Genomic DNA, 23,122 nt, shown 5'->3' on the forward strand with positions numbered 1-23,122 from the left:
AGATCCGAAGGATGTCTGTTCCGTCGAATGGTGTTGCTGGCATGGCCAGTGGAGTCCGACCTCAATCATCCTCCAGCTCCACCCTATTCTCGTCCCCGTCCCAAGCATCAATGCCGGTCTTCGACTCCAAAGCACCAGCCAACACAAGCGCCTGCCGTATCCCCATCTCATCTCCAATGACACGCAAGACTTTCGTACAATAAGCCTGCTGCTCCGGTGTCGAGATGTCCCGTGTAGCCGCGTAGAACAAAGGCCACATCAGATTCATGCCACCACTCGACCGCGCCTGGACAAATTGCATGGAGCTCTTGGGAGCGACGGCGTGACGCATGTCTGCGATGACGTCGCGGAAGGGGATGTCGTTTGATGGCATGAAGGCTTTGATCGAATCTTGTGGGCGTTGCGATGGCTCTTCCTGAGCCGTCTCTTGGGTCTGAGCCACTGGGCTGGCTTTGACGTAGCCTAGATGTTGAGGGACCGAAGCAAGGATGTCGGCTGCTAGTTGATGCAAGAGATCCGTCGTGCGTTGAAATTGCTTAGTATGCTCCACCTTGGTGAAGACTGGTGGGCGAGCAGCGAAGCCTTGGAGTAATGTCGACCGGATCGTCTCGTGGAGAAGGCTTCGCATGACACGGGTTGCGCTCCACAGGTTCGCGGTCAGAAGATCGGCATAGACGTGGTAGGTTCCCTTGAAGGCGATGTGATGCTCAGACGAGGTACGAACATCGTACTTCCACTCCGGCACGGATGAATCGTGAACTGCCGCAAGCGGCGCATCTAATTCCAGGCCTTTCGAGACAATGTCGAATGGGTCAGTCAGCTCCTTTGATTCCACGACACAGCGATACTGATTAGCGTTAATGAGCGCCAGGTGGATGTTATACGCTCGGCGTGCGAAGTCGTCGGCAGGATGTATCAGGTCTGGCAGTTTCTCGGCCATCTCCATAATGTTGTCTGGAATCGGCATACACAGCTGGATCGAGGTGGTCAAGATGCCCGTCATTGCCTGGACGAACAAGCGGCGACCGATGGGATTCGCAAGTTGTTCGGTTCCTCTCAGCTTCAACAAAGCGGCCGAGCCATTGACATGCGCTATCCAAGCTTTGATAGATCGCTGATTGACACCAGTCATGACTTCGTACATGCCGAGGATGAGTATGGAGAGAAGGGTCGTGTCCTTGACCGCCCTGTCGGAAGATTGGAGTGCCTCGTTGGTAAGGCCACAGGCTTTGGTATATTGGAGCATAGAGGCGTTCTCGAGCTCTGTACTACGCCTGTGGTGGGCATAACTGGCGAAGCTCACGGCCCGGACAGCGGTGGTGAGGGTTCCGTCAGTATTGCTATGCTTGTACATCCATGTCAAATTGTCCATTTCCATCCTCGTAGGGGCATTGACGCCGACAATGTAGTTGAAGAAGAAATGGCATGTCGCGCTCTCTTCGAGAGTTGGCCGCATAGTCAGCCCTCCGTCGACCAGACCTTGCCAAGCAGTGATATCAAGTAGGCCAGGCTCCCGCTCTGAAACCTTTTGCACAGGCTCATCATGTGGCAACTTTCGCCTGTCTGAAAAGCGATTGGAAGCAGTAGTCTTCTTCGCCTCCGAAGCTTTCGCCTTCCGTATGATGTTCTCGCTCTCATCGCGGAAGAGGACGTCTACCTGCGAGCGATAGCCAGGACAAGTTCTCTTCGCCTTCGCACACTGCGTGCAGCCCCCGGGGAGCGCATCGCAGCGGGTCTTCCGAGACCGACACGCATGGCATGCCTTCGACGGCTTACCGCAGCTGGACAACAGGACGTTAGCAAGCGCTTGAATAACAGGAACTCTGCCCCCTCGCGGCAACACGAGGATTCAACCGGGGGACCCAAACTTACTACACCATCGCAGTGCTTTAATCAATTATTTCACGTAACCACCTCCTGCAGCCCTACGCAGTAGCCAGCCCTCCCGTCTCGAACCGTCCCGATGTGAGAATCTAGTCGTAGCGTAAGGCGATCGCGGTGTCTGCCTGTTGGCGGTGTCGCGGGATGCTCACTGTGTCTCGACATCTTGTTTACCCAGTCGGGAGACCAGGAAGTTATATGGAGGAGTTGTCGTCGCAGGGAGCTAAAGACGGAGCTGGCAAAGTCGTCGCAACTGCTTCCGTATCGGGCATGCTGGATGTTGGACCAATCATCTCGTCTTCAGCCGACCCACAAGTCAAGTCCTCTGGCTGAGATGGCACTCACCCTTGTTCATCAACACCCTAAGCGCACGTGTTGGTCTCCGATTACTCCACCGAGCGGATCTGTGTGAACTTCATGTATACCGGAACAGCAGGTGAGGCATGGCTGTGCAACAGGAGTAGAGCAAGCATCTGGCTCTCCCAAGGGAGCAACACGCGCGGCATGATATGATATATCTCTCGTCTCATTTCCTTCGGTGTTCTTCGTAAATCATTCTTTCCTTGCTTGCGTCTGGATCATAGAATCTTGACGATTTCTGCTGCATTTCCTTCACCTATGGCGCTCTACCTGTACCGGAAGATTCGGGACAAAAGGCAGCAGCAACCACCTCAGCCTTGGACGGACGCACAGAAATCAAATGAGCTCGATGACTTCATGGGAGAGCTCCACCGGCCTTCCAACGACCGCTCATCTACCGAGCAAATGCTGCACGAAGAACAAACGGCGGCGGCCAAGCAGGAGAAGAGCGCAATGAGAAGATACCGGTGGCGGCTCATTGCAGGCCTGTTCATACCAGCCTCGATCCAAGCCTTGAATACGACAATGTTGGCAGGAGCTCTCCCGTTCATCGCTTCCGACTTCAGTAAGTCAGAGAGCTTCTCTCCGGTGCCGACGACGATGTCTAACAGCAGCAGATCAACTCTCCCAACTCAACTGGATCGTCTCTGCCTATAACCTTACCGCCGCTGCTTTCATTCCATTCTGGGGCCAAATGGCCGACGTTGCCGGCCGCTACATCACTCTACAAGCGGCAGCGGTTGTCATGATCTTGGGAAGTGCCCTTTGCGCAGGAGCACCAACCAACAACTTTGCTATGTTTCTTGCTGGTCGCGGACTTGAAGGCGTCGGATCGGCCGGCTTCCTCATCCTTTCGAAAGTCATACTGGCGGACAAAGTGTCTCTGCAGCAGAATGCGAAAAACAACACCGTCTTCACGGTGGTCATTGGGGTCGCCTACTCCATCGGGCCCGTTGTTGGAGGATATTTGACAGCAGTGACTTGGCGCTGGGTATTCATAATAAACATACCGCTGAGTGTTGTGGGCATCGTGCTCCTGCACTTTGTCACGCGGCCATTACTACTTGGACCGCAGGCGATCAAGAAGGACGAGCGTGAAACATCTGAACAAGTCTCTCGTTCGGCCAACTTCACGAAACGTCTATCGACGATCGACTTCGGCGGCCAAGTCCTGTTCCTCTTCGGGATCGGCCTTCTGGTACTGGCTTTGACTTGGGGTGGATCTTACTATCCTTGGTCAGATGCACAGGTGATCGGTCCATTGGTGAGCGGAGCCGTATTGACGATTGCTTTCGTATTCTGGGAATACCTGCTGGTTCCCGGCAAAGCTCTTTCAATCCGCCTGCCGCACCAAAGGGCAATGATACCTATTCGGCTTCTCTGGGCACGCAACGGTGGCGTGTTGACTTATATCAACTTCATCACGGGCATGGCGATGTACGCTGTGTTCTATTTCGCAGGTACGTTGCTGCCGTGGAACGGCCTGCCAATTTACATGACACTGCTGACGATCTCGCCCTTCTGTACACAGGCCTCTACTTCACCATCGCCAGGGGTTTCGAGTCCGACAAAGCCGGCACCAGCCTCCTCTACTACCTTCCCGGTCTAGGCGGTAAATCTCCACCCCCCAAATTCTTCTCCACGCCAGCTAACGCTCTGATAAAGTCGGCGCCTACCTCGCCATCTTCGCTTGCAACCGCTGGCCTCGAAAAACCTGGCCCCCGCTCGCTTTCGGCACCGTGGTGGAAGCCACCGGTATAACCTGCATCGCCGCCGCAATCCACATTGGCGATCTACCCACTATCTACGGCATGATCGCCCTGACAGGCGTCGGCACCGGAATCCGCCTCATGCCTGGCACCCTCCACGGAGTCGGCTACTACCGCACACAAATCGCCTCAGTCGTCTCGATCATGAACTTCGCCAACTCCTTCGGCGGCACCATGGCTTCGACAATTATGTTGAACATCTTCAACAACAAGCTGGGCATCAGTCTTGTCCACGGAACCTCGGGGGCATCCAGCTTCAATCAGATCGACCAACTGCCGCCGAAAGAGCAGGAGTTTGTCCGAGCCAGAGCACAAGCGGCGATTGTGGTGGCGTTCTATGGCATCAGCGCCTTCATGTGGCTTGGAGTGGTGGCGATGGCATTCTTGGGTAATGTCGATATCAAGAAGGATGTCGATGATGTTGATGAGGAGGGGCAGACGTCGGCTAGCAGCTTGGCGAAGGGCTCGTACGTTGCTAGCTGGTGCCGACGGTCAGACGGGGACGATGTTGCTGCTGAAGAGGCGGGAAGAGAAACGAAATAGAGCTTGTAGGAGAAGTGTGATTTGTCTCATCATTCATGACCAGCCTCCATGCGGGCAAGGTGATGCAAGGTCCACGGGCTTTTGCATTGCACGGAGATCACGATTGTCTCTTCAGCGTTTCCCTCAGAGCCCGCATCTCCACCGAAGTCGCTTTACCGTCGTCTCCAACGTTGAAGACCATCTGCCCTAACGGGACATTGCCCAAAGTGACCTCATCGACCTGTGATAACGATCAGCGGTCAGCAAGCGCCGACGGCTATTGATACCAGGAACGAGACTCACGTCAATCCAAGTAGGACATTCCCAGTACCATGTGCCATTGACCGGCGGTGCTCGAGACCAGTAAAAGGAAGTGAATGCGACCTTGTCATTGCCAGCGGGTAGCTGATTTGGCATGATCCGGTAAACAAGCTTCGGTTGCAGTTTGCCCAGCCACTCATACAGATCAGCTCCATTGCTGATCCACGAAGTGACCAGTAGACCGGTGTCAGTAGCATCCGTGTCGAGAGTCAAGGACGAGTTGGAGCTTGTATCAGCATAGTGACCGCCGAAGTTGCGAAGTGCTTGCTCCTTTGCGATGTCGTCCACGGCCGCCAGTACTTTGTCGATAACGATGTTCGGTATGCCAGTTGAAGGGTCATGCAGACCATCGACAGCTGCACCGACGTCGTCCGCTGTCAGCACTGTGAAGCCGATGTCATAAGTCGGCACCAGAGCGAAGAAGGTGTGGTAAACACCCCCTGAAGGCAGTCAGCTTCAACGCATCTACAATACCATTTGCGAAGGACAACTGACAATCGCCACCCTTTACGTAAACCTCGACTGAGGCTCCGTTGACCTTGCGTCGGAAGATCTCCCACGGTCGGCCAACGCCTTGAGCGTAGTCTTCAACAAAGCTGGTTGGCTTGAACCATCGATCGGTCACGGCTTTGGTCAACAGCTTGTTGCTGAGGATAGCCTTGCCCATCGTCGCAAAGTCATTGCTTGAGGAGTAGAACCCACCAGCACTTGAAAGGTCAGCTCAGTGGCGTCAGCTTCATGGAAAGAGGGACTCACGGTGCGAAGGCTCCAAACTCGCCATCCCAACCCACCAGGTCGGACCGACCTGGTATTACATCCTGGTCTGAGACAGCAGATGGCGTTGTGTAATAAGTGCTGGAAAGACCGAGCGCATCGACTAGGCTCTTGTTGAAGGATGCTTCAAATGGGACCCCCGTGATCTTCTCCAGAGCGAGACCGATGAGAGCATATGCTTCGTTACTGTACACCGGCGTGTAGGCCGTCGAGAAGATTGGAGCTTCCATTGCGACGCCTTTCAAATACTCTTCGAGTCACATGTCAGTAGCTGACATGGTACAACATCGAGCTCGCATTTGGCATACCATCTGGAGTACACACGGCAAGGGTACCGTTTTTGTACACGAAACCACAAGTAGGTATCTCGCCACCAGGAACATCCGAAAACGCCTTAGCGATAGCTGGTGCGACTGGAAGCAGCGAGTTGTTCGGGATCGCAAGATCAGCGAGTCCGTCTACCTAACGTATCAGTACGATCCAAACGAACGGAGCCTCAAAGCTTACAATCACGAGACAAGCCAGCCATCTGCCCAGCGAGGTCTCCAATAGTGATGTCTGTCCATGTAGAAGTCAAGCCAGACGATTCAGCAGCATACTCTGTGAGAGTAGGCAGGTAATCGGTGATTGGAACGTTGAAATGACGGTCTCCATCTTCGAGAAGCCAAAGATAGATGGTCAACAGCTTCGAGATGCTGCCAATCCTGTAGATGGAATCGGCGTCAACCTTCTTCGCTCCTTGGGTGCTATTCTTGAGGCCCTTGCTAGAGTGGTGGTATTGCCAGAGCAGATCATCTGAGCATGTGCTGAAGATGGAAGCAGAGAAGGTCAAACCGTCGTATAGCTTGGCCTCGACCTTCCTCTCGAGTGTGTCGGCCAGTTCCTCAGCAACTGACTTGAACTTGGGCTCATTGGAAAGGCCTGTCGGCGGGAGGTATTGCTGTCCCCGTACTGGGCATGCAGTTTGTAGAGCCGCGGCCACATCGAGACATGCTGCGAATAGCAGACCCCGCGTCATTGGTCTCATGATACGGACGTTGGATGGCGACTGTTTAGGACGACCGAAGCTCGCGAAACAGCAGAAGCCTGAGAGGTAACCTTTATATGTTTCGACATCGTATAGAACGTATGACGGCCAGTATGGAACGCCACAAGTCGAAGCGAGTGCGGCTGGTCATGGTGCCGGTACGGTTACACCAAGCCGGTAGGGCAGGACGGGAGTGTGCGAGAGTAGTGCTGCAACCAGACACCAGAAATCTTGCTATGATGGTAACCTGGTCCTTCTCCGTACGGCGAGCTATGTAGCCCATGACTGAAGCAGGTCGGGTTTCTCCGTGGGATCTCTGTAGAAGCTCGACCAGCCTCATACTCCGCGTTCGATATCGTATGCTGGCCAATGGCACAGTAGCTCTTTCCCTAGAAATTCGCCGTGCGTGCATAAGCACTTGAACGCAATGCACCTTTTGGGTCGTGTCACTGAAGTGTCTCGTATAGACCGCGGGGAACATCTGAATACCGTGATTGATTGTCAATGGCCAGGACATTGCAAGCGATGGACGACTGCGGGATGAGCGGGCTGAATCCTCCTCCTGCTCAGTGGGCAGCCCTGCCGCTTGAGGCTCATGGCACTGACCTGAAATGGCGTTCTGATTCTCAGTCGTCGCGAGATGCCGTCTCTCGGACCAACAGAAAGGGGGTCGATGGGAAGTGTTGAAGGCAAGATGAAAGCAAGTCGACCGGAACCGGAGAAGCTTTGAAAGGCCTTGGCATATTTCTAGACGACCAACATTCCATGGGTATATACACCATATACAATCTTATGCAACGAAACGCTCATAAAAATGCAACAACCTAAAACCCACACAGCAACGCTCTCCACGAACTCTGCCCACCAAGTGCGACCTTGAACTTCGTCAAAGCAGTCTCCTTCTGCTGATGCTCCCGGGCGTAGTTCTCCTCCATAACATTATGCTTCCCCACAATCGAAAGGAAAACCTGATCCAACGTCGCCTGACTGACGGAATAGTACTCAAAGCCCAACCGCTCTTTGTTCGCTTCCAAGATGGCGAAGAGCGAACTGATGCCTTGACCGCCGCTATCCAGTGGCTGGACGGCAGTCGTCCCGGCTTCTTTGGCTTGGTCTTCGGGAACGTCGCGCACAGCGGTGCGGTCGTTGGGCACACTGAAGCGAAGCTGGCCGTGGAATACGCGGTCTTCGGTCGTGGCGCCTTCGAAGGTGTTGCGGATGAAGAATTTGATCTCGTCCATTTCGGCTTCGGAGGTGTAGGGCGCGTTCTTGTGGACGAGGTGGACATGGTAAGCGTCACCGTGCTTCTTGCGGAGCTGGTCGGCTGTGCCAAGAGCCAGCATTCGTCGTGCCATGATGCCTGCTCGGTCTGCGAGGGCGTCTGCTTCTTCCATGGAGTGAGTAGTGAGCACCAAACTCCGCCCTGACGACACAGAGCGCAGAGTCCGCCACATCACCCGCTTAGAAGCCGCATCCATACCACTGCTTGGCTCGTCCAACAACAAAACCGAAGGGTTACCAATGAGCGCAATGCCTAGCGAAAGCTTCCGCTTGTTGCCACCAGAGAGCTTACCAGCCATGCGGTGCCGGAATTGCATCAAGCCTACTGCATGCAGGACCTGCTCGACGTTGTGTTCGATGTCAGGAACGCCTCTGACACGGGCGTAGAACCGCAGGTGCTCAGTACAGGACATTTGGTCCATCGCGTCGAACTGGGGACAGACACCGAGATGGGATCTCGCTGCGGCTCGGTGTCGAAGGATGGAAGTATCCTCGATCAGAATGTCGCTCGAGTTCTCGCTCGGTCTGCTGTCGCCGCGGATCAAGCCTATGGTGGTGGACTTGCCGGCACCTGGAGCACAAAAGTCAGCAGTGCCCTAGATCAATGCTTTTGCTCACCAAAACTCACCATTAGGCCCAAGCAAAGAAAACACTTCGCCCTTCGGCACCCCAAAAGTGACATCCTGCACGGCGATGTTTGAGCCAAAGGCCTTGGTAGCATGCAGCACCCGCAGCTCATCCTGACTGGCGTCGACTCGCTTGGCTTCTGCGAAAACTTCCTCATCCACGTCCTCTGTCTCCTCGGCATCTTGAACCCGATGCTTCTTCCTTTGCAGGAAAGCCGGTTTGTACCCGCTGTCGAACCAGATCAGAACGACCAACAGCGCAACCGACTGTAAGATGAGGTACAGAATCGCACTCCCGTAAACGTCGAAAGCGCCGGGGTAGCCTGCGATCTCGTTCCCCCGACACAGAAGCGAGAACTGGTTGAATGTCAAAAGCAGCGCCCGCAACAGGTTTCCAGACGGGAAGAACAAAGCGATGGTGTAGTTGGCGATGTTGACGTCCCGGTCGATCTCTGAGGTAGGCGCATACGTGATGATGCACATATACGCGATGAAATACAGCAAGAACATCGAGCACTGCGCTCCTGCTGCGAACGCAAACGCCGCCAGCTGGCTAGTTGCAAACAGAGAGACCACGTATGCCATAAGCGTCGCTGAGAGTCCGTAGAGCGTGAAGATGAGCCAGAGGTAGCCAGGACCGTACCAGATGGAGGTCACGGCTGTGAAGATGATGACTGCGAGCGCGCTCACGAGCAGGACGATGATCGAGTCGAAGAGGATGTACGCTGTCCAGAGCGGACCAGCGCGCACGCCGTTGCTGTAGTGCAGTGCGCGGACGTTCTTCAGACGCTCCGAAGTCGTGTAGAGCGCGAAGAAGCCGGGATACGCGCTCATGGCCAGTCCGAAGTACAGAATGAACTGGAGACTGTCGCCTGCTGTGGGTATGAACGGGTAGTCGAACGGCTGGTACGCTGTGGTGATGGGAGTTTGCAGCAAGCTGACATCGAGCAGATTGTGGGTGGCAATGGCATAGCTCATATCGTAGTTTCCTCTCCAGGCGAACAGCGGAGTGTTGCCGGCGAAGAAGCCACCAGGAGTTGCTGAGCTGAAGTTTGCGTTGATGTAGTTGTTGAGAGCGTCCACAGATCCAACACTGCGGAAGGCTCCCTCAAGCAATGGATAAATGCGAGTCAAGACATTCGAAGGGACTGCGCTATCAGGCCCGTTCGGTATCTCAGCATCTTGCGCTAAGATGAAGTCCAAACCCACCCTCTGTGCTGTAGAGACTTGGTCTGAGGGGTTGCAAGACAGGGCCGAAAAGCCTTTCAAGAAGAGCGTGACGAGTCCTGCTGTGGCGATTGGGATCAGAAGTGCTGCGGCGTATGGCCAGGTGTTGCGCTGCAGAATTGTAAGACGCTTGCGGAACAGCACCCATGTCTGGCCCAAGAACGACAGCTCCTTGCCTTTGACGAGTTGTAGGCCCTTCTCGTTGGGATCAACTTCGCCAGAAACTGGACTTGCTGCTCGGTCCTTCTCCAGCTCCTCTTTGACCTCGTCTGCCAGCCGAAGAAAGACATCTTCGATCGTTGGGCCCGCTACCTGGTAGTTGTGGATATCTGCCCGCTCGATCTCTGCGATGAAAGTAGCCGCTGCAGCCGAGTCGTCGAGCCGGTACACGGTCTGATCGTGGTAAACCTGCTTAGACGTCTGCTCAAGCGCCTCAGGGAGAGGCTTGTGGTCTTCAGTGTAGATCCGGACTCTGTAACCTCCGCCGCGCTGATGCTTCAGCTTGACTGCGGATCCATTGGCGACGAGGTTACCCTTCGACAAGATCGCGATGTCATCCGAAAGGAGATCAGCTTCGTCCAGGAAGTGAGTGGTGAGCACAAGACTTCGCTTGCCTCTTTCTGCCAACAGGATGTCCCAGATCTTGCGCCTAGACAGAGGATCGAGACCAGAGGACACCTCATCGAGCATGCATAGCTTAGACCCGCCAGTCAACATCATCGCCAACTGGCACTTCCGTTTCTGCCCACCCGACAGAGTCCGGCATGGTGCGTTGACCTTTTGTGCGAGATCGCAATCTTTTACGAGCTCCTTCATTATGTCTTTCGAGTCGACATTCGTTGCCTTCAGTCGGTTCATGATGCGGACATGCTCGTAAACAGTAAGTTCATCCCAAAGCACGTTCTTCTGCGGACAAAGACCGATGCCTCCGGTCGCGTCCATTTCAATCTCTCCGCTTGACGGAACCTGGAGACCTGCTAACATATCCAGCGTCGTGCTTTTGCCCGACCCATTTGCGCCGAGAAGCACCATCACCTGGCCCCGCAGCACTGAAATGCTGAGATCGTTGACCGCATGCACCGTCTGCTTGGGGTTCTTTGTGAATTTGGACGCAATAGTGCGCTGGAACCAGCTAGGACGGTAAGCCTTGGTGAGACCTGTGATTTTGACAGTCTCCTCAGCTCCATCGTTGTTGTACCGTAACTGCCGCGCCTTCGAAGCCGTGCCGTAGAGAGATCGCTCGATAAAAGCGCCGACGATAGGATAGATCACAATCTGAAGAATGGTGAAAATGAAGAACAGGTAGCCAGGCGTGGACCAAGGTGCCGTGGGAGGACCCTGCGATAGATCGGCTCCAAGGTTTTGCTGTTGCCAGTATGCCATGTAGATGATGAAGAGGACAAAATTCATTGGCGGAAACAGCAGAGTGACGATGGTAGCCGCTCCGGTGGACGGTGCAGGAGCCACTTGGATGATAATGGCCAGCACGATTGAAGTCATCACGACTGTAATCCCGGACAGTTGAGCCTTACGGAAAAGACTGGCGAAGGCAATCGACCAACTGGACAGCGCGAGACCCGACAAGATGAAGTATCCTATCACGATCCCAAGGTTGGAGAGTGGATAGTTCAACGACCCAACAATTGCAGCGCCAATGATCCAGGAAGGAATGTAAAGTATGTCGAATGAAGCGTGCATCGCGAGGATTCTTGCAGCTTGAGGCTGCCAGCGCTTGCGATTTGGCATCATCGCTTCGATGAGCTGAGACATACCGAGCTCACGCTCCTTGGCTATCTCTCCTGTGAGCTGGTAGCAAATGCCCACGATGCCGACGAAGTAGGCGACACCAAGGATATCAATGAGGGTGCCCATGTAGAGACGATTGATATTCCTGGTGCGCTGTTCGGCCGTCTTGCTGGTGTAGGGATACTGAAGCACACGATCGGGCAAGCTGTTACCATCTCGCGATGCAATGGCACTGTCCACAGCGTGCTGTAGAGGCAAGGCGTAGATTTCGGCATCGTTGGTGTTGCTGTCGACATATATGCGACTTCCGAAGGTGCCATCCGTGCGGATGGTATAGTTCCAGACAGGGCTCGATCCTTCGTTCGGCGATGATTCGAACACCACCGCAGCAAAGCAGGGCGAGACTCCTCGCACCGTACTTGGGCATGTTGTCAGAAGCTCGTCGTCAGTCTCAAGGATCCTAACATCCATGCCCTGGTTTCGAGCGGGTCTTGCGACCTCGTCGATGACATCGGATATAGCACCGCCAGTAAGCCCATGGTTCACGAAAGCGACGATATCGCGGCCGCCAGCTGAAAGTCCGAGGGCTTCTGGGAATGAGCGAAGCTCACTGGGTTGTCCAATGCCGAACTATATCAAGATTAGCATGGCCACATGTTTTGAGATGACCGGGGTGCTGCATACATTTGATGGAGGCACGAAGAAGTTCTTCGAGTAAGAGATGATGAAGAAAAAGATTATGGGCGCCAGGAAAGCCCGAATGAGTGTTCCCAGCCAGTGTCGCAGGAAGACTATGGTGAGCGTCTTCTCGCAAAGCGTCCATGTTTGCCGGAGGAATGCCATACTCGCCGTCGGTCGCGCGGTCCTTGAATCGATATGTGAGGAGTTATCTCGCGGCTATCATGGCTGTCGGGTCCTGTGAGCTGACCTGGACTGGTATAGACACGCGACAGAAGCAGGCGCGTTATTAGTTAAAGAGTCACTGAAACAGTGGCGAGATCGAAAGATGAAGTCGCAGCAGGCCGCCAAGAAGGAGTATTAACGAAGAAGAGCGTGAAAGGAACGACTGCGTAATGCCAGCATCGCCAAGATGCAAAGACTGCGGCAAAGGGGCCTTCAGATCCGTCCGTGTAGAAGAAATGCTCGCCGTTTGCTCTCAGGCCAAGCGCATCGCCACGAGATGAAGTCTTGAGGTTCACGCGATTGTTACGTCGACGACTTTGACTTTGCGGAAGGGACGGCTTCCGACTTCGATGCCGCGGCCGCGGGACTCTCGCTTAGGGGGTATTTTGCTTGGGAACAGCGCCACCATGCGCGCAATGGATACTACTATAGGATACTTTGACGCTGTGTGGGAAACAATCCATAGGGCGGAGGGTTGGTTGAGTGCCGCTCGAAGAAGGCCTACTTTAGTATCAGGCCACCCGTTGCATTGGCATCAAGGCAAAGTCGATGCCTTGGTCGGGATGCCGGGCTCGAAGCCGATAAATACTACGGACTCATCGATAGACCTGTATGCCTTGCCGCTGCCACCAGATTGTGCATCGGAGAGCGAGAACCATCTTCTATCGATCCACAGACACCTTCTATCTTACGATGGCCGGAGGACTGGCTGCCATCAAAGCCGCACAATCTCTCTGTCCTGACCAACCCCACCTCGAAACAGCTCCTTAATGACCTTCCCATCCAGTATCGTCTTTGCAACAATGCCCTCCACATGCTCCGGCGCTACCCTCCCATACCATATCCCCTTCCCCGCTAAAGCGTTCCCACTGAACGAAGGCGGGATGTATATAATCACATTCCCAGCCCATTTGTGCCCTCCAATATGGCTGATTAACCCAACACGTGCAGATGGCGAGTAGCCCTCGGCATCAGTGTCCACTGTTTCAGCCTCTGCGACTGGTGCCTCGCGGAGGAGAGGGATGTTCTGCCGTTCTATCTTCTCTTCAAACTCCCGCTGTAGGATGGGGCCCAGGGTGCCGCATCGCACGTCCCGACCGCCATGACCGCAGATAAGGACCAGTATTTCGTCGATCTTTCTTGAGCCTACGAATCTTCGCTGCATCTCCGACTGTCGCAGCAGCACGTTCTTGTCTGCTCGTGATAATCGGTCGTGCGACTGGTGGAGCTGGGACGGTTGGATGTAGCCCTTGATCAGCGCTTCTACGCTGGCTGGGTCCGTAGGTATTGTCGGGACGTATTGGAAAGAGGGCAGTAGGAACGCCGAAGCAGGTTCCGCATCGTGGACGTCTGATGGATCATTGCTGCCAGACTTCGCAGCCGGTACTGAGCGGTTGTCCGCAGGCGGTTCGCGAGGTGTCTCTCGTTGCGCCGTTGGTAAGTTCGTGGGCGCAAAGGAGGAGTTCGTGAGCATGACATTGTGATACGGATCGCTGTATTTGCCTTTGGGTCCGAGAAAGCTCTTAAGCCGCTTGACGAGCACTCCATCCTCCTCATCCTCGATCTTGCTCGTCCAGTCACTCTTCCCAGTCGAGATGAGCACCTGCTCGGCATACGCGGCCATAGAGCCATTGATATTCTGCTCGCGCTCGATGTCGAGGCCAGATGGCGTCTCCTGGCACTGACATGTTGGTATGGGGCAGGCCTCGATGGTCGGGATGGTCGATCCACGCGGATATGGTATGTCTATCTTCGAGGCGTAGCTTCGTTGAAGCGCTTGAGGGCGCTGCTGCCAGCTTTGGGCTATCGCACGTCTGCCGCCATGTCTGAAGATGAACATCACGCGGACGGCTCTGAGATGATGGGCAAGAAGAACTGCATTTTGTCGCAGTCATTAATAAAGGAGCACGCGACAGCACGAACGTCATGTTGAAGCATGACTCGCAGGCCTTCGGACACCGAGACGTCGGAGTTAAGGACAATCTTACTCCTCTCTCCAACGTGCTCGACTTCATCCCACCCATTGGGCGGTCAGCTGCCGTTCCTGCAGACATGCAAGCTTCTACAAAGCATCTCTCATCGAGCTTGTTCGTCATTGACAGGCACGCAGAGCAACGTGGGCGAAGCATGGTGTCCCACTGATACGACGGAGTAAGTTCAAGCCTTCCATAAGACCTCAGACCGCCGGTTCCTTCTGCGTGGACCTTGGTGTCTGTCTAGTCCTTGTCTCTTCGCAATGGTATCCTCAAAGACTACCATGATGGCCATTGTGCCAGTGATGGCTCAGTATGCCCTTGCACAGGCTGGGGCATCTCTTCCAGGATTATCATCCTACCAACCTCCAGCAGGCTATCCAACAACAGCCTTTTCCAGCTATTATCCCGTTCCGTCCGGACAAGAGCCTCAGCCGGCTCTACATGATCCGGTCTTGAACATCACCTATCCACTGAACTTGACGAACCCGGATACGCTGCCAGACAACGATCCAGATCCTGTGTATTACCCTCGCCCAATTGCCAGACTCTCGCTTCACCAGCAGAAGAAGGTCATCTCGGACACCATTGGCGAGGTCGAGAGCATCATTCTTGACGATGGTTCAGCCTCCAACTGCACAAAATGCAAGCACGCTCTCTCTAAGGCCAAGCATGCAGCTCAACTCGCCCCAGAACTCGTACCGGCAGCTATGGTTCGGCTTTGCAAGAGAACAGGCTACGACTCTGCGGACGCATGCAAGGAGGACTTCGAGGCGACTACCTTCGGAGCAATATGGACGCAGATACTTGCTCTGGCTGATGTCTCGGGACTGGATGGTGATTACATCTGCAACCATCTGAGCTCGGACTTTTGCGACGCACCCACAACATCGCCCCTTGACATGACTGGATGGTTTCCGAAACCTAAGCCTGCGGACTGTGAGGCCAGGGTTCCTAAGCCCAGCGGCAAGCGGGTGAAAGTGCTGCATATGTCTGACTTTCATCTTGATCCCCGCTACAAGGTTGGATCTGAGGGAAACTGTACGAACGGTCTCTGCTGCCGAAGCAACGCAGAGAACGAGGATCTGAAGTCTGGCGCTCTGTCATATCCAGCTCCGTTGTACGGTGCTTTTGAATGTGACACACCTTACGATCTCGGCCTGGCGGCCCTCCAGGCAGTTGCACCTCTGACCGGGACCAGCAAAGACGACCCACTTGCTTGGACCATCTACACCGGTGACCTGGTCAGCCATGAATCTCAAGAGGAGCTATCAAGGCTTTACGTGGAATATGCCGAAGACTCAATTTATCATATGTTCAAGAAGTACCTCCACACTCCCGTTTTCCCGGTCCTTGGCAACCACGACACTAACCCAGAAGCCATTGACGCCCCTCATTCGATGCCAGGCAACTTGAGTCAGCAGATGTCCTGGAACTTTGAGCATGTCTCTGGACTGTGGAAGCACAATGGCTGGATTGATGATGCCGCCGCTGCTGAGTCAAGAGTGCATTACGGTGCTTACAGTATCAAGAACCATTACGGGCTAAGGATGATAACTTTCAATACCGACTTTTGGTACCACTGTAAGTCCCGATCATCCCCCACGTTCCTGATAGCGTAGAACTGCCCTCTAACACATCTCAGCCAACTTCCTGAACTTTATCAACACCTCCGATCCCGACGTCAGTGGAACCTTCAAATTCGTCATCTCCGAGCTCCAAGCCGCTGAAGACGCCGGCGAGCGCGTCTGGCTCTTCGGCCACGTACTCTCCGGTTGGGACGGCACCAACCCCCTCCCCAATCCTACCAACCTCTTCTACCAGATCGTGGACCGCTACTCCCCCCACGTCATCGCCAACGTCTTCTTCGGCCACACCCACGAAGACGAACAGATGATCTACTACTCCCACAACGGCACCATGCAGTCCCGCGACACTGCTCTGACACCGGGTTGGATCGGACCTTCCGTCACCCCGCTTACAAACCTGAATAGCGGATTCAGAATGTATGAAGTCGACACCGCAACGTTCGATGTCTACGAAGCGTATACATGGTACGCCGACGTCTCGTCCTTCCCATTCCTCAACGGCAGCGCCCATGGCCCAACGTTCCAATTCGAATACAGTACCCGCGAAGCCTACGGCACAGCGGCAAATTGGCCGACCGATGCACCGCTGAACGCGACTTTCTGGCACGCGGCCACTGAAGCCATGGAGGAGGATCATAGTTTGGTGAGTTTGTTTAATACGTACGAGGGCAAGATGAGCGTGAAGACGCCGAATTGTACGAGCGTGGAGTGTGTAGAGGCGAAGATTTGTTATATGAGGAGTGGGAGTGTGGCGTTGGGTAGGCAGTGTGCGCAGGGGTATGGGAGTGTGCAGAGTGCTTTTGAGCCGAGTGCTTAGAAGGTATGTAAATGCGTCGCGTTGCAGCAATGCTGACCATTGACATGTACTCTCTGCATCAGCGCCACAGTGCTCTTAGTTCCGCTGCCCACATAGCACCTCCAACATTCTCCTCCCACCATGTTCGTCACTGGCGGCACACAGGTAGACATTAATAAGAGGAATCTATTTCTCCCCTGGAGCTCCGCGGGCAGCGGCAATGAGGCGAGCATTCAAAGACGCCGGAAGCAGGTTGAAGCCCGCCTGGAATGCTGTGTTGTTCCAACCGACGATCTTAGCAGCGGCGTTTTCCTCAAGAGCGTCCACGGCAGCCTTCGCCACATCTGCCGGCTGATCGATGCCGACCTTATCAATAGGTCCTCGCGTCTCGCCATGTCCCTGACCATCAAGATTGGTCTCGGTGACGCCCGGGACGATACAGGCCACGCGGACGCCGGTGCCACGGTTCTCCTCGCGGATGGCTTGAGAGAAGGAGATGACGAAGGCTTTGCTGGCCGCGTACATTGCCGTATACGGGACCGGTTGATACCCTGCGGTCGATGCAATGTTCAGAATCCCACCCTTTTGTCTCTTCAACATCTCAGGCAGGAACAGGAGGCTCAGCTCGACGACGGCGCGGACCATGACGTCGATCGTGGCCAAAGAGCTGTCCGTCTCGAGGTTCTCCGCGAACTTTTCTTTCCTTGCAAGACCGGCGTTATTGACGAGCAAGTCGACCGTCCAGCCCCATTCCTGGACTTTCTTCTGGATCTCAGCAGGGGCCTCCCGTTTACTCAAGTCGGCTTTGATCGTGCCCACGGACAGCCCTGGTGTAGCATCTTTCATAGCGCTAGCTGTCTCTGAAAGTTTATCATCATTGCGGGCGACCAGGACCAGTTGACGGACTCCTCGTGCTACGAGTTCTTCTGCGATGGTCCGGCCGATACCTGACGTACCCCCGGTCACCAGAGCGGTCGAGTCGGGGAAATCGATGTTGGGAAGGGCCATGGCGTTCTTATCAGAGGAGAGTTTGCGTTTCACGGAAGAGAATTGAGCGGTATGAACAGATCGAAAGGACAGTAAGTATAAGAAGTAATGCTACCGTAAGAGAGGGAAAGGAGATGGCTGCAACTTGCTTCTGGCTTGATCTTTACGGGGACCTCTCACGAAGTATATGTACTCTTTGGTCCAGAGCTTTTGGGTAGCGGAATGGCTACAACGGCACGTCATTGACTGACATCCTCTCTGTGCTGTGAAGTGTGATGTATCTGGTGGGGGTGTCTTGGGGAACCTTCGAACTCTGGCTGAGTGCTACCGACTTGTCGGATCCATCTAACAGTGTAACAACTTCTGACTGACTGCCAGCTGTCTGGCTACGCAGCGTCATAGATCTCAGCTTGGCAGGAGCACGATCTAGAGCGCGGTACTGACGACTGACATAGGAGAGAGCACTACAATACGTGATTAGTGAACGTGTGGTGTGGTGGAAAACTTGCCAGCTGATGTACGGCCGTACACCGTCTTGACGGCGTAACGTTTCGCCAGCCGCAGATCAAAATTAGCAATCCGGGCGGGGGGTCTACCTCCCGACTTCAGACGACTGCCACAATGTTTCGCTATCAAGCACGTTTAGTGATCACTCATGCGCTTGCGAAATCTGGCGAGTCGACACTGACGCTTGGAATGCACGCTACTCGATGAACTTTCATCCACGACTTTGTCTAGGCATCGTCGAATGATTACCTAGCATCGACGCTTGCAATGTTTGGTTGACCCATATTCTGCTATTGGGGCGGCGGTTGAGCTGTCTCAGGGATCCGCGTCTGGAACGCCCCTGGATGTTTGTATATATAGGGACCCGGCACGTGTCTGCGAACATGCCTTCAACTCAGTTATTCGCTTCGCTATGGCGGCCCCCTTTCCTTCCGCCGATAGCGAGAGCGCCGCCTCATCGACCTCGAACGTCAAACCCGTCCCCTCCAACCAGGGTGGATGGCACATTGCAGATGGAGTGCGGCGGTTGGCAGGCGTCGACACAGACACGGAGAGACAGCCTAAGAAACTCGGCGTGTCCTGGAGCGAACTTACTGTGAAAGGTGTCGACAGCAATGCCACATTCAACGAGAACGTGGTATCTCAATTCAACCCCTTCCAGAAGAGTACCAAGGGCGAGCTGAAGACAATCATCGACAGTTCCCATGGATGCGTCAAGCCTGGGGAGATGTTGCTGGTTCTTGGGCGTCCCGGAGCTGGATGCACGACTCTACTCAGTGTCCTCGCCAACAATCGGCTTGGCTTTAAAGAAGTTACGGGAGACGTCACCTTCGGAACCATGTCCCCCAAAGAGGCAAAAGCATACAGCGGCCAGATCGTGATGAACACCGAGGAAGAGGTCTTCTTCCCGACATTGACTGTCAAAGACACCACCGACTTTGCTACTCGCATGAAGTCTCCTCGCAATCTCCCTGCCGGGATCAAAACCCAGGAGGAGTACGCTGAGGAGTACACAAAATTTCTCATGGAGTCGGTCGGCATCTCCCACACGGCGAAGACGAGGGTAGGAGATGCCTTTACTCGCGGCGTCTCCGGTGGAGAGAGAAAGCGTGTGTCCATTATCGAGTGCCTTGCCACACGTGCGAGCATTTACTGCTGGGACAACTCAACCAGAGGCCTCGATGCCAGCACCGCCCTTGGGTATATCAAAGCGATCCGGACCATGACCGACATTCTTGGACTCTCGACAATCGTCACTCTGTACCAGGCGGGCAACGCCATCTACGAACAGTTCGACAAGGTGCTCGTCCTCGACGAAGGCAAGCAACTTTACTACGGACCCCGACAGCACGCGGTACCGTTCATGGAACGCCTTGGCTTCGTATGTGAGGATGGCTCCAATCAAGGCGACTTTTTGACAGGCGTGACTGTTCCTACCGAGCGACGGATCGCCCCTGGATGTGAAAATTCGTTCCCTCGGACGGGCGACGAGATTGCTGCAACCTACGACCGATCGGAACTCAAGGCAAGAATGCTTGAAGAAGCTCAAAGCTATCCCACAAGCGAAGCAGCAAGAGACTATACCACCGCCTTCCAGGAGCGAGTTGCCGCAGATAAACACCAAGGCATAAGGAAATCTCCTGTCACCGCAAACTTCTTCAGTCAGGTACGGATTGCTACCGTCAGGCAGTACCAGCTCATATGGGGAGACAAGTCTACAATGGCCATCAAACAAATATCCACCCTCGTCCAAGCTCTCATCGGTGGATCCCTCTTCTACAACGCTCCCGCCAACAATCTCGGCCTCTTCATCAAAAGCGGAGCCATATTCTTCTCGACCTTGTACCACGCTCTGATGGCTCTCGGCGAGGTCACAGACTCTTTCACAGGCCGGCCGGTCCTAGCAAAGCATCGCTCTTTCGCTCTGTACCACCCAGCTGCCTTTGTAATCGCTCAGGTGGTCGCGGACATTCCTATCTTGCTGTTCCAAGTCGGACAGTTCAGCATCGTTCTCTACTGGCTGGTCGGTCTGAAGGCCACCGCTTCAGCTTTCTTCATCTTCCTGCTCATCGGCTACATGAACGCCCTGACTATGACACAATACTTCCGCGCAATTGGCGCTGCTTTTCCAACATTCGACGCGGCTACCAAAGCCTCTGGTCTGTCGTTTGTGGCCTTCTTCATGTATATGGGCTACTTCATTATCAAACCCTCGATGCATCCGTGGTTCGTCTGGATCTACTGGACCAATCCGATGGCCTACTCTTTCGAGGCTCTGACATCGAACGAATTCCACAACACCTTCATCCCCTGCGTCGGCCCTAACCTCGTTCCAAGTGGGCCAGGCTACGACTTCGGCCCCGGCGGACAGTCTTGTGTCGGTGTCACTGGCGCTCTGCCAGGAGACACCGGCCTATCCGGCGATTCATACCTCTCTGCCTTGTCCTACTCTCACTCACATCTATGGCGCAATTTCGGCATCATCTGCGCCTGGTGGGTCTTCTTTGTCGCAGTCACCATCTTCTTCACCTCTAGGTGGAAGTTGGCTGGGGAAGGCGGCCGTGGCCTGCTCATACCTCGCGAAAAGCAGCGCCAGGCGAGACATCTACTGCGTGCTGAAGACGAGGAAACACCCGTCTCGGAGGAGAAGAAGCTGGACTCTGGCTCTCAGTCCGATGGCAATGTCGAAAGTGACCTTCTCCGCAACAAGAGCGTCTTCACTTGGAAAAGCTTGAGCTACACCGTCAAAACCCCCGACGGCGACAGGGTCCTGTTGGACAACGTTCAAGGGTATGTGAAGCCTGGCATGCTTGGTGCTCTCATGGGCTCTTCAGGCGCCGGCAAGACGACGCTTTTGGACGTTCTGGCACGGCGCAAGACCCAGGGTACCATCAATGGCTCTGTCCTTGTCGACGGAAGACCCATCCCCGTCTCGTTCCAACGCTCGGCCGGATACGTAGAACAGCTGGACGTCCACGAACCGCTGACGACTGTTCGCGAAGCTCTCGAGTTTTCGGCTCTGCTACGTCAGTCCTCCGATATCACCGACGAGGAGAAACTGCGATACGTCGACACCATCATCGACCTCCTGGAGTTGAATGACCTCGAGCACACCCTAGTCGGCTTCCCAGGCTCAGGGTTGTCGGTTGAACAGCGCAAGCGATTGACCATTGGCGTGGAACTGGTCGCCAAGCCCAGCATCCTGATCTTCCTCGACGAGCCTACATCAGGGCTGGACGGCCAGGCTGCTTTCAACACCGTGAGGTTCCTCCGCAAACTCGCAGCAGCCGGCCAGGCTGTGTTGGTCACCATCCACCAGCCCTCAGCTCAACTCTTTGCGCAGTTCGACAACCTGCTTCTGCTCGCCAAAGGCGGCAAGACCGTCTACTTCGGAGACATCGGCGAGAACGCAAGCACGATCAAAGACTACCTGGCCCGCCACGGTGCGCCATGTCCATCTGGCGCAAACCCCGCCGAGCACATGATCGAGGTCGTCACCGGCGCAGGAGACGGCGAGATCAAAGATTGGAGCGAGATATGGCTTGAGTCTCCAGAACAAGCCAAACTCACGAGCGAAATCGACGGCATGGTGGAAAAAGCAGCGGCCGAACCCTCGACGGTCAACGACGACGGCAACGAGTTCGCGACGTCGATCTGGACGCAGAACAAGCTGGTGACAAAACGGATGAACATTTCGTTGTTCCGGAACACCGAGTATGTCATGAACAAGTTCGCGCTGCACGTGCTCCTGGCTCTGCTCAACGGGTTTACGTTCTGGATGATTGGAGACTCTCTCAACGATCTGCAACAGAACCTGTTCACTGTCTTCTCTGTTATCTTTGTATCGCCGGGCGTCATTTCGCAGCTTCAGCCGCTGTTCATCGAACGGAGAAACATCTTCGAGACACGGGAGAAGAAGAGCAAGATGGTAAGTGCGAAGCGTATTTTCGATCTGCAGCAGAGAATCTCAACTAACGTTTTACCGCAGTATCACTGGGCCCCGTTCGTCACCGGCCTGATCGTTTCGGAGTTCCCATACCTCATCATCTGCGCCCTACTGTACTACGTCTGCTGGTACTTCGCGCCTGGTCTCAACACGTCGCCGTACTCTGCGGGCAGCGTCTTCTTCGTCATTGTAAGCCCTCAACCCTCAACCCCTTCAACGTACGGAAATTGGACTCCAGCTAACGACTCGCAGGTGGTCTACGAATTCCTCTACACAGCCATCGGTCAAGCCATCGCCGCCTACACTCCCAACGCTGTATTCGCCTCGCTAGTAAATCCACTGGTCATCGTGACCCTCGTCTCCTTCTGCGGCGTCACCGTGCCGTATAGTCAGATCCAGCCGTTTTGGCGATACTGGTACGTCCCAACCCCCATCACCCTCAGATCAACCAGAGCCAACACCAATCTAACATCCTTTCCTCGCAAACAGGCTCTACTACATCGACCCCTTCAACTACCTCATGTCCAGCCTCATGGTCTTCACCACCTGGTCGAAACCCGTGCGCTGCCGCCCGAACGAACTCGCCCTCTTCGACCCACCCGCAGGCCAAACCTGCGCCTCCTACCTGCAAGCCTACCAGAACGGCATGGGCGCAGCAACGAACTTGCTAAACCCAAACGCCAGCTCGGGGTGTCAGGTGTGCCAGTACACCACCGGAGCGGATTACCTGCGGACGTTGAATTTGGAGGAGAAGTATTTTGGATGGAGGAATGCAGGGTTGGTGGTGGTGTTTACCGTGGGGATTTATGGGTTGGTGTTTTTGTTGATGAAGTTGAGGACGAAGCAGACGAAGAAGGCGGAGCCGTGATATGGGAAGTGTTATAGAG

General features: G+C 54.7%; 8 protein-coding genes across 8 annotated transcripts; 3 read left to right on the plus strand and 5 right to left on the minus strand.

Annotated features, from left to right (window-relative positions):
• Positions 1-61: 61 nt before the first annotated feature.
• On the minus strand, positions 62-1,725 carry LTR77_002854 (uncharacterized protein; the record flags this gene model as incomplete). Its single annotated transcript, XM_064800113.1, has 2 exons — positions 62-1,657; positions 1,699-1,725. The coding sequence occupies 2 exons, from the start codon at positions 1,723-1,725 to the stop codon at positions 62-64; spliced, it is 1,623 nt and encodes a 540-aa protein (XP_064661452.1).
• A 774-nt stretch (positions 1,726-2,499) lies between these two features.
• Positions 2,500-4,553, plus strand: LTR77_002855 (uncharacterized protein; the record flags this gene model as incomplete). The annotated part of the gene is made up of 4 exons (XM_064800114.1): positions 2,500-2,806; positions 2,859-3,701; positions 3,773-3,853; positions 3,907-4,553. The coding sequence occupies 4 exons, from the start codon at positions 2,500-2,502 to the stop codon at positions 4,551-4,553; spliced, it is 1,878 nt and encodes a 625-aa protein (XP_064661453.1).
• A 97-nt stretch (positions 4,554-4,650) lies between these two features.
• On the minus strand, positions 4,651-6,654 carry LTR77_002856 (uncharacterized protein; the record flags this gene model as incomplete). The annotated part of the gene is made up of 6 exons (XM_064800115.1): positions 4,651-4,773; positions 4,836-5,293; positions 5,349-5,560; positions 5,610-5,877; positions 5,936-6,085; positions 6,135-6,654. The coding sequence occupies 6 exons, from the start codon at positions 6,652-6,654 to the stop codon at positions 4,651-4,653; spliced, it is 1,731 nt and encodes a 576-aa protein (XP_064661454.1).
• An 824-nt stretch (positions 6,655-7,478) lies between these two features.
• Positions 7,479-12,377, minus strand: LTR77_002857 (uncharacterized protein; the record flags this gene model as incomplete). The annotated part of the gene is made up of 3 exons (XM_064800116.1): positions 7,479-8,506; positions 8,564-12,164; positions 12,219-12,377. The coding sequence occupies 3 exons, from the start codon at positions 12,375-12,377 to the stop codon at positions 7,479-7,481; spliced, it is 4,788 nt and encodes a 1,595-aa protein (XP_064661455.1).
• Positions 12,378-13,152: 775 nt separating this feature from the next.
• Positions 13,153-14,365, minus strand: AIM32 (Altered inheritance of mitochondria protein 32; the record flags this gene model as incomplete). The annotated part of the gene is made up of 2 exons (XM_064800117.1): positions 13,153-14,290; positions 14,361-14,365. The coding sequence occupies 2 exons, from the start codon at positions 14,363-14,365 to the stop codon at positions 13,153-13,155; spliced, it is 1,143 nt and encodes a 380-aa protein (XP_064661456.1).
• A 332-nt stretch (positions 14,366-14,697) lies between these two features.
• LTR77_002859 (uncharacterized protein) lies at positions 14,698-16,816 on the plus strand (the record flags this gene model as incomplete). The annotated part of the gene is made up of 2 exons (XM_064800118.1): positions 14,698-15,994; positions 16,056-16,816. 2 exons carry the CDS (start codon positions 14,698-14,700, stop codon positions 16,814-16,816), a joined length of 2,058 nt encoding a protein of 685 aa, XP_064661457.1.
• A 165-nt stretch (positions 16,817-16,981) lies between these two features.
• On the minus strand, positions 16,982-17,803 carry LTR77_002860 (uncharacterized protein; the record flags this gene model as incomplete). Its single annotated transcript, XM_064800119.1, has 1 exon — positions 16,982-17,803. One exon carries the CDS (start codon positions 17,801-17,803, stop codon positions 16,982-16,984), a length of 822 nt encoding a protein of 273 aa, XP_064661458.1.
• Positions 17,804-18,701: 898 nt separating this feature from the next.
• LTR77_002861 (uncharacterized protein) lies at positions 18,702-23,103 on the plus strand (the record flags this gene model as incomplete). Its single annotated transcript, XM_064800120.1, has 4 exons — positions 18,702-22,217; positions 22,278-22,424; positions 22,488-22,651; positions 22,725-23,103. 4 exons carry the CDS (start codon positions 18,702-18,704, stop codon positions 23,101-23,103), a joined length of 4,206 nt encoding a protein of 1,401 aa, XP_064661459.1.
• Between the last annotated feature and the right edge of the window lie 19 nt (positions 23,104-23,122).

The sequence above is a fragment of the Saxophila tyrrhenica genome, assembly GCF_035928015.1.
Source record: "Saxophila tyrrhenica strain CCFEE 5935 chromosome Unknown scaffold_4, whole genome shotgun sequence".
NCBI lineage: Eukaryota > Fungi > Ascomycota > Dothideomycetes > Mycosphaerellales > Extremaceae > Saxophila > Saxophila tyrrhenica.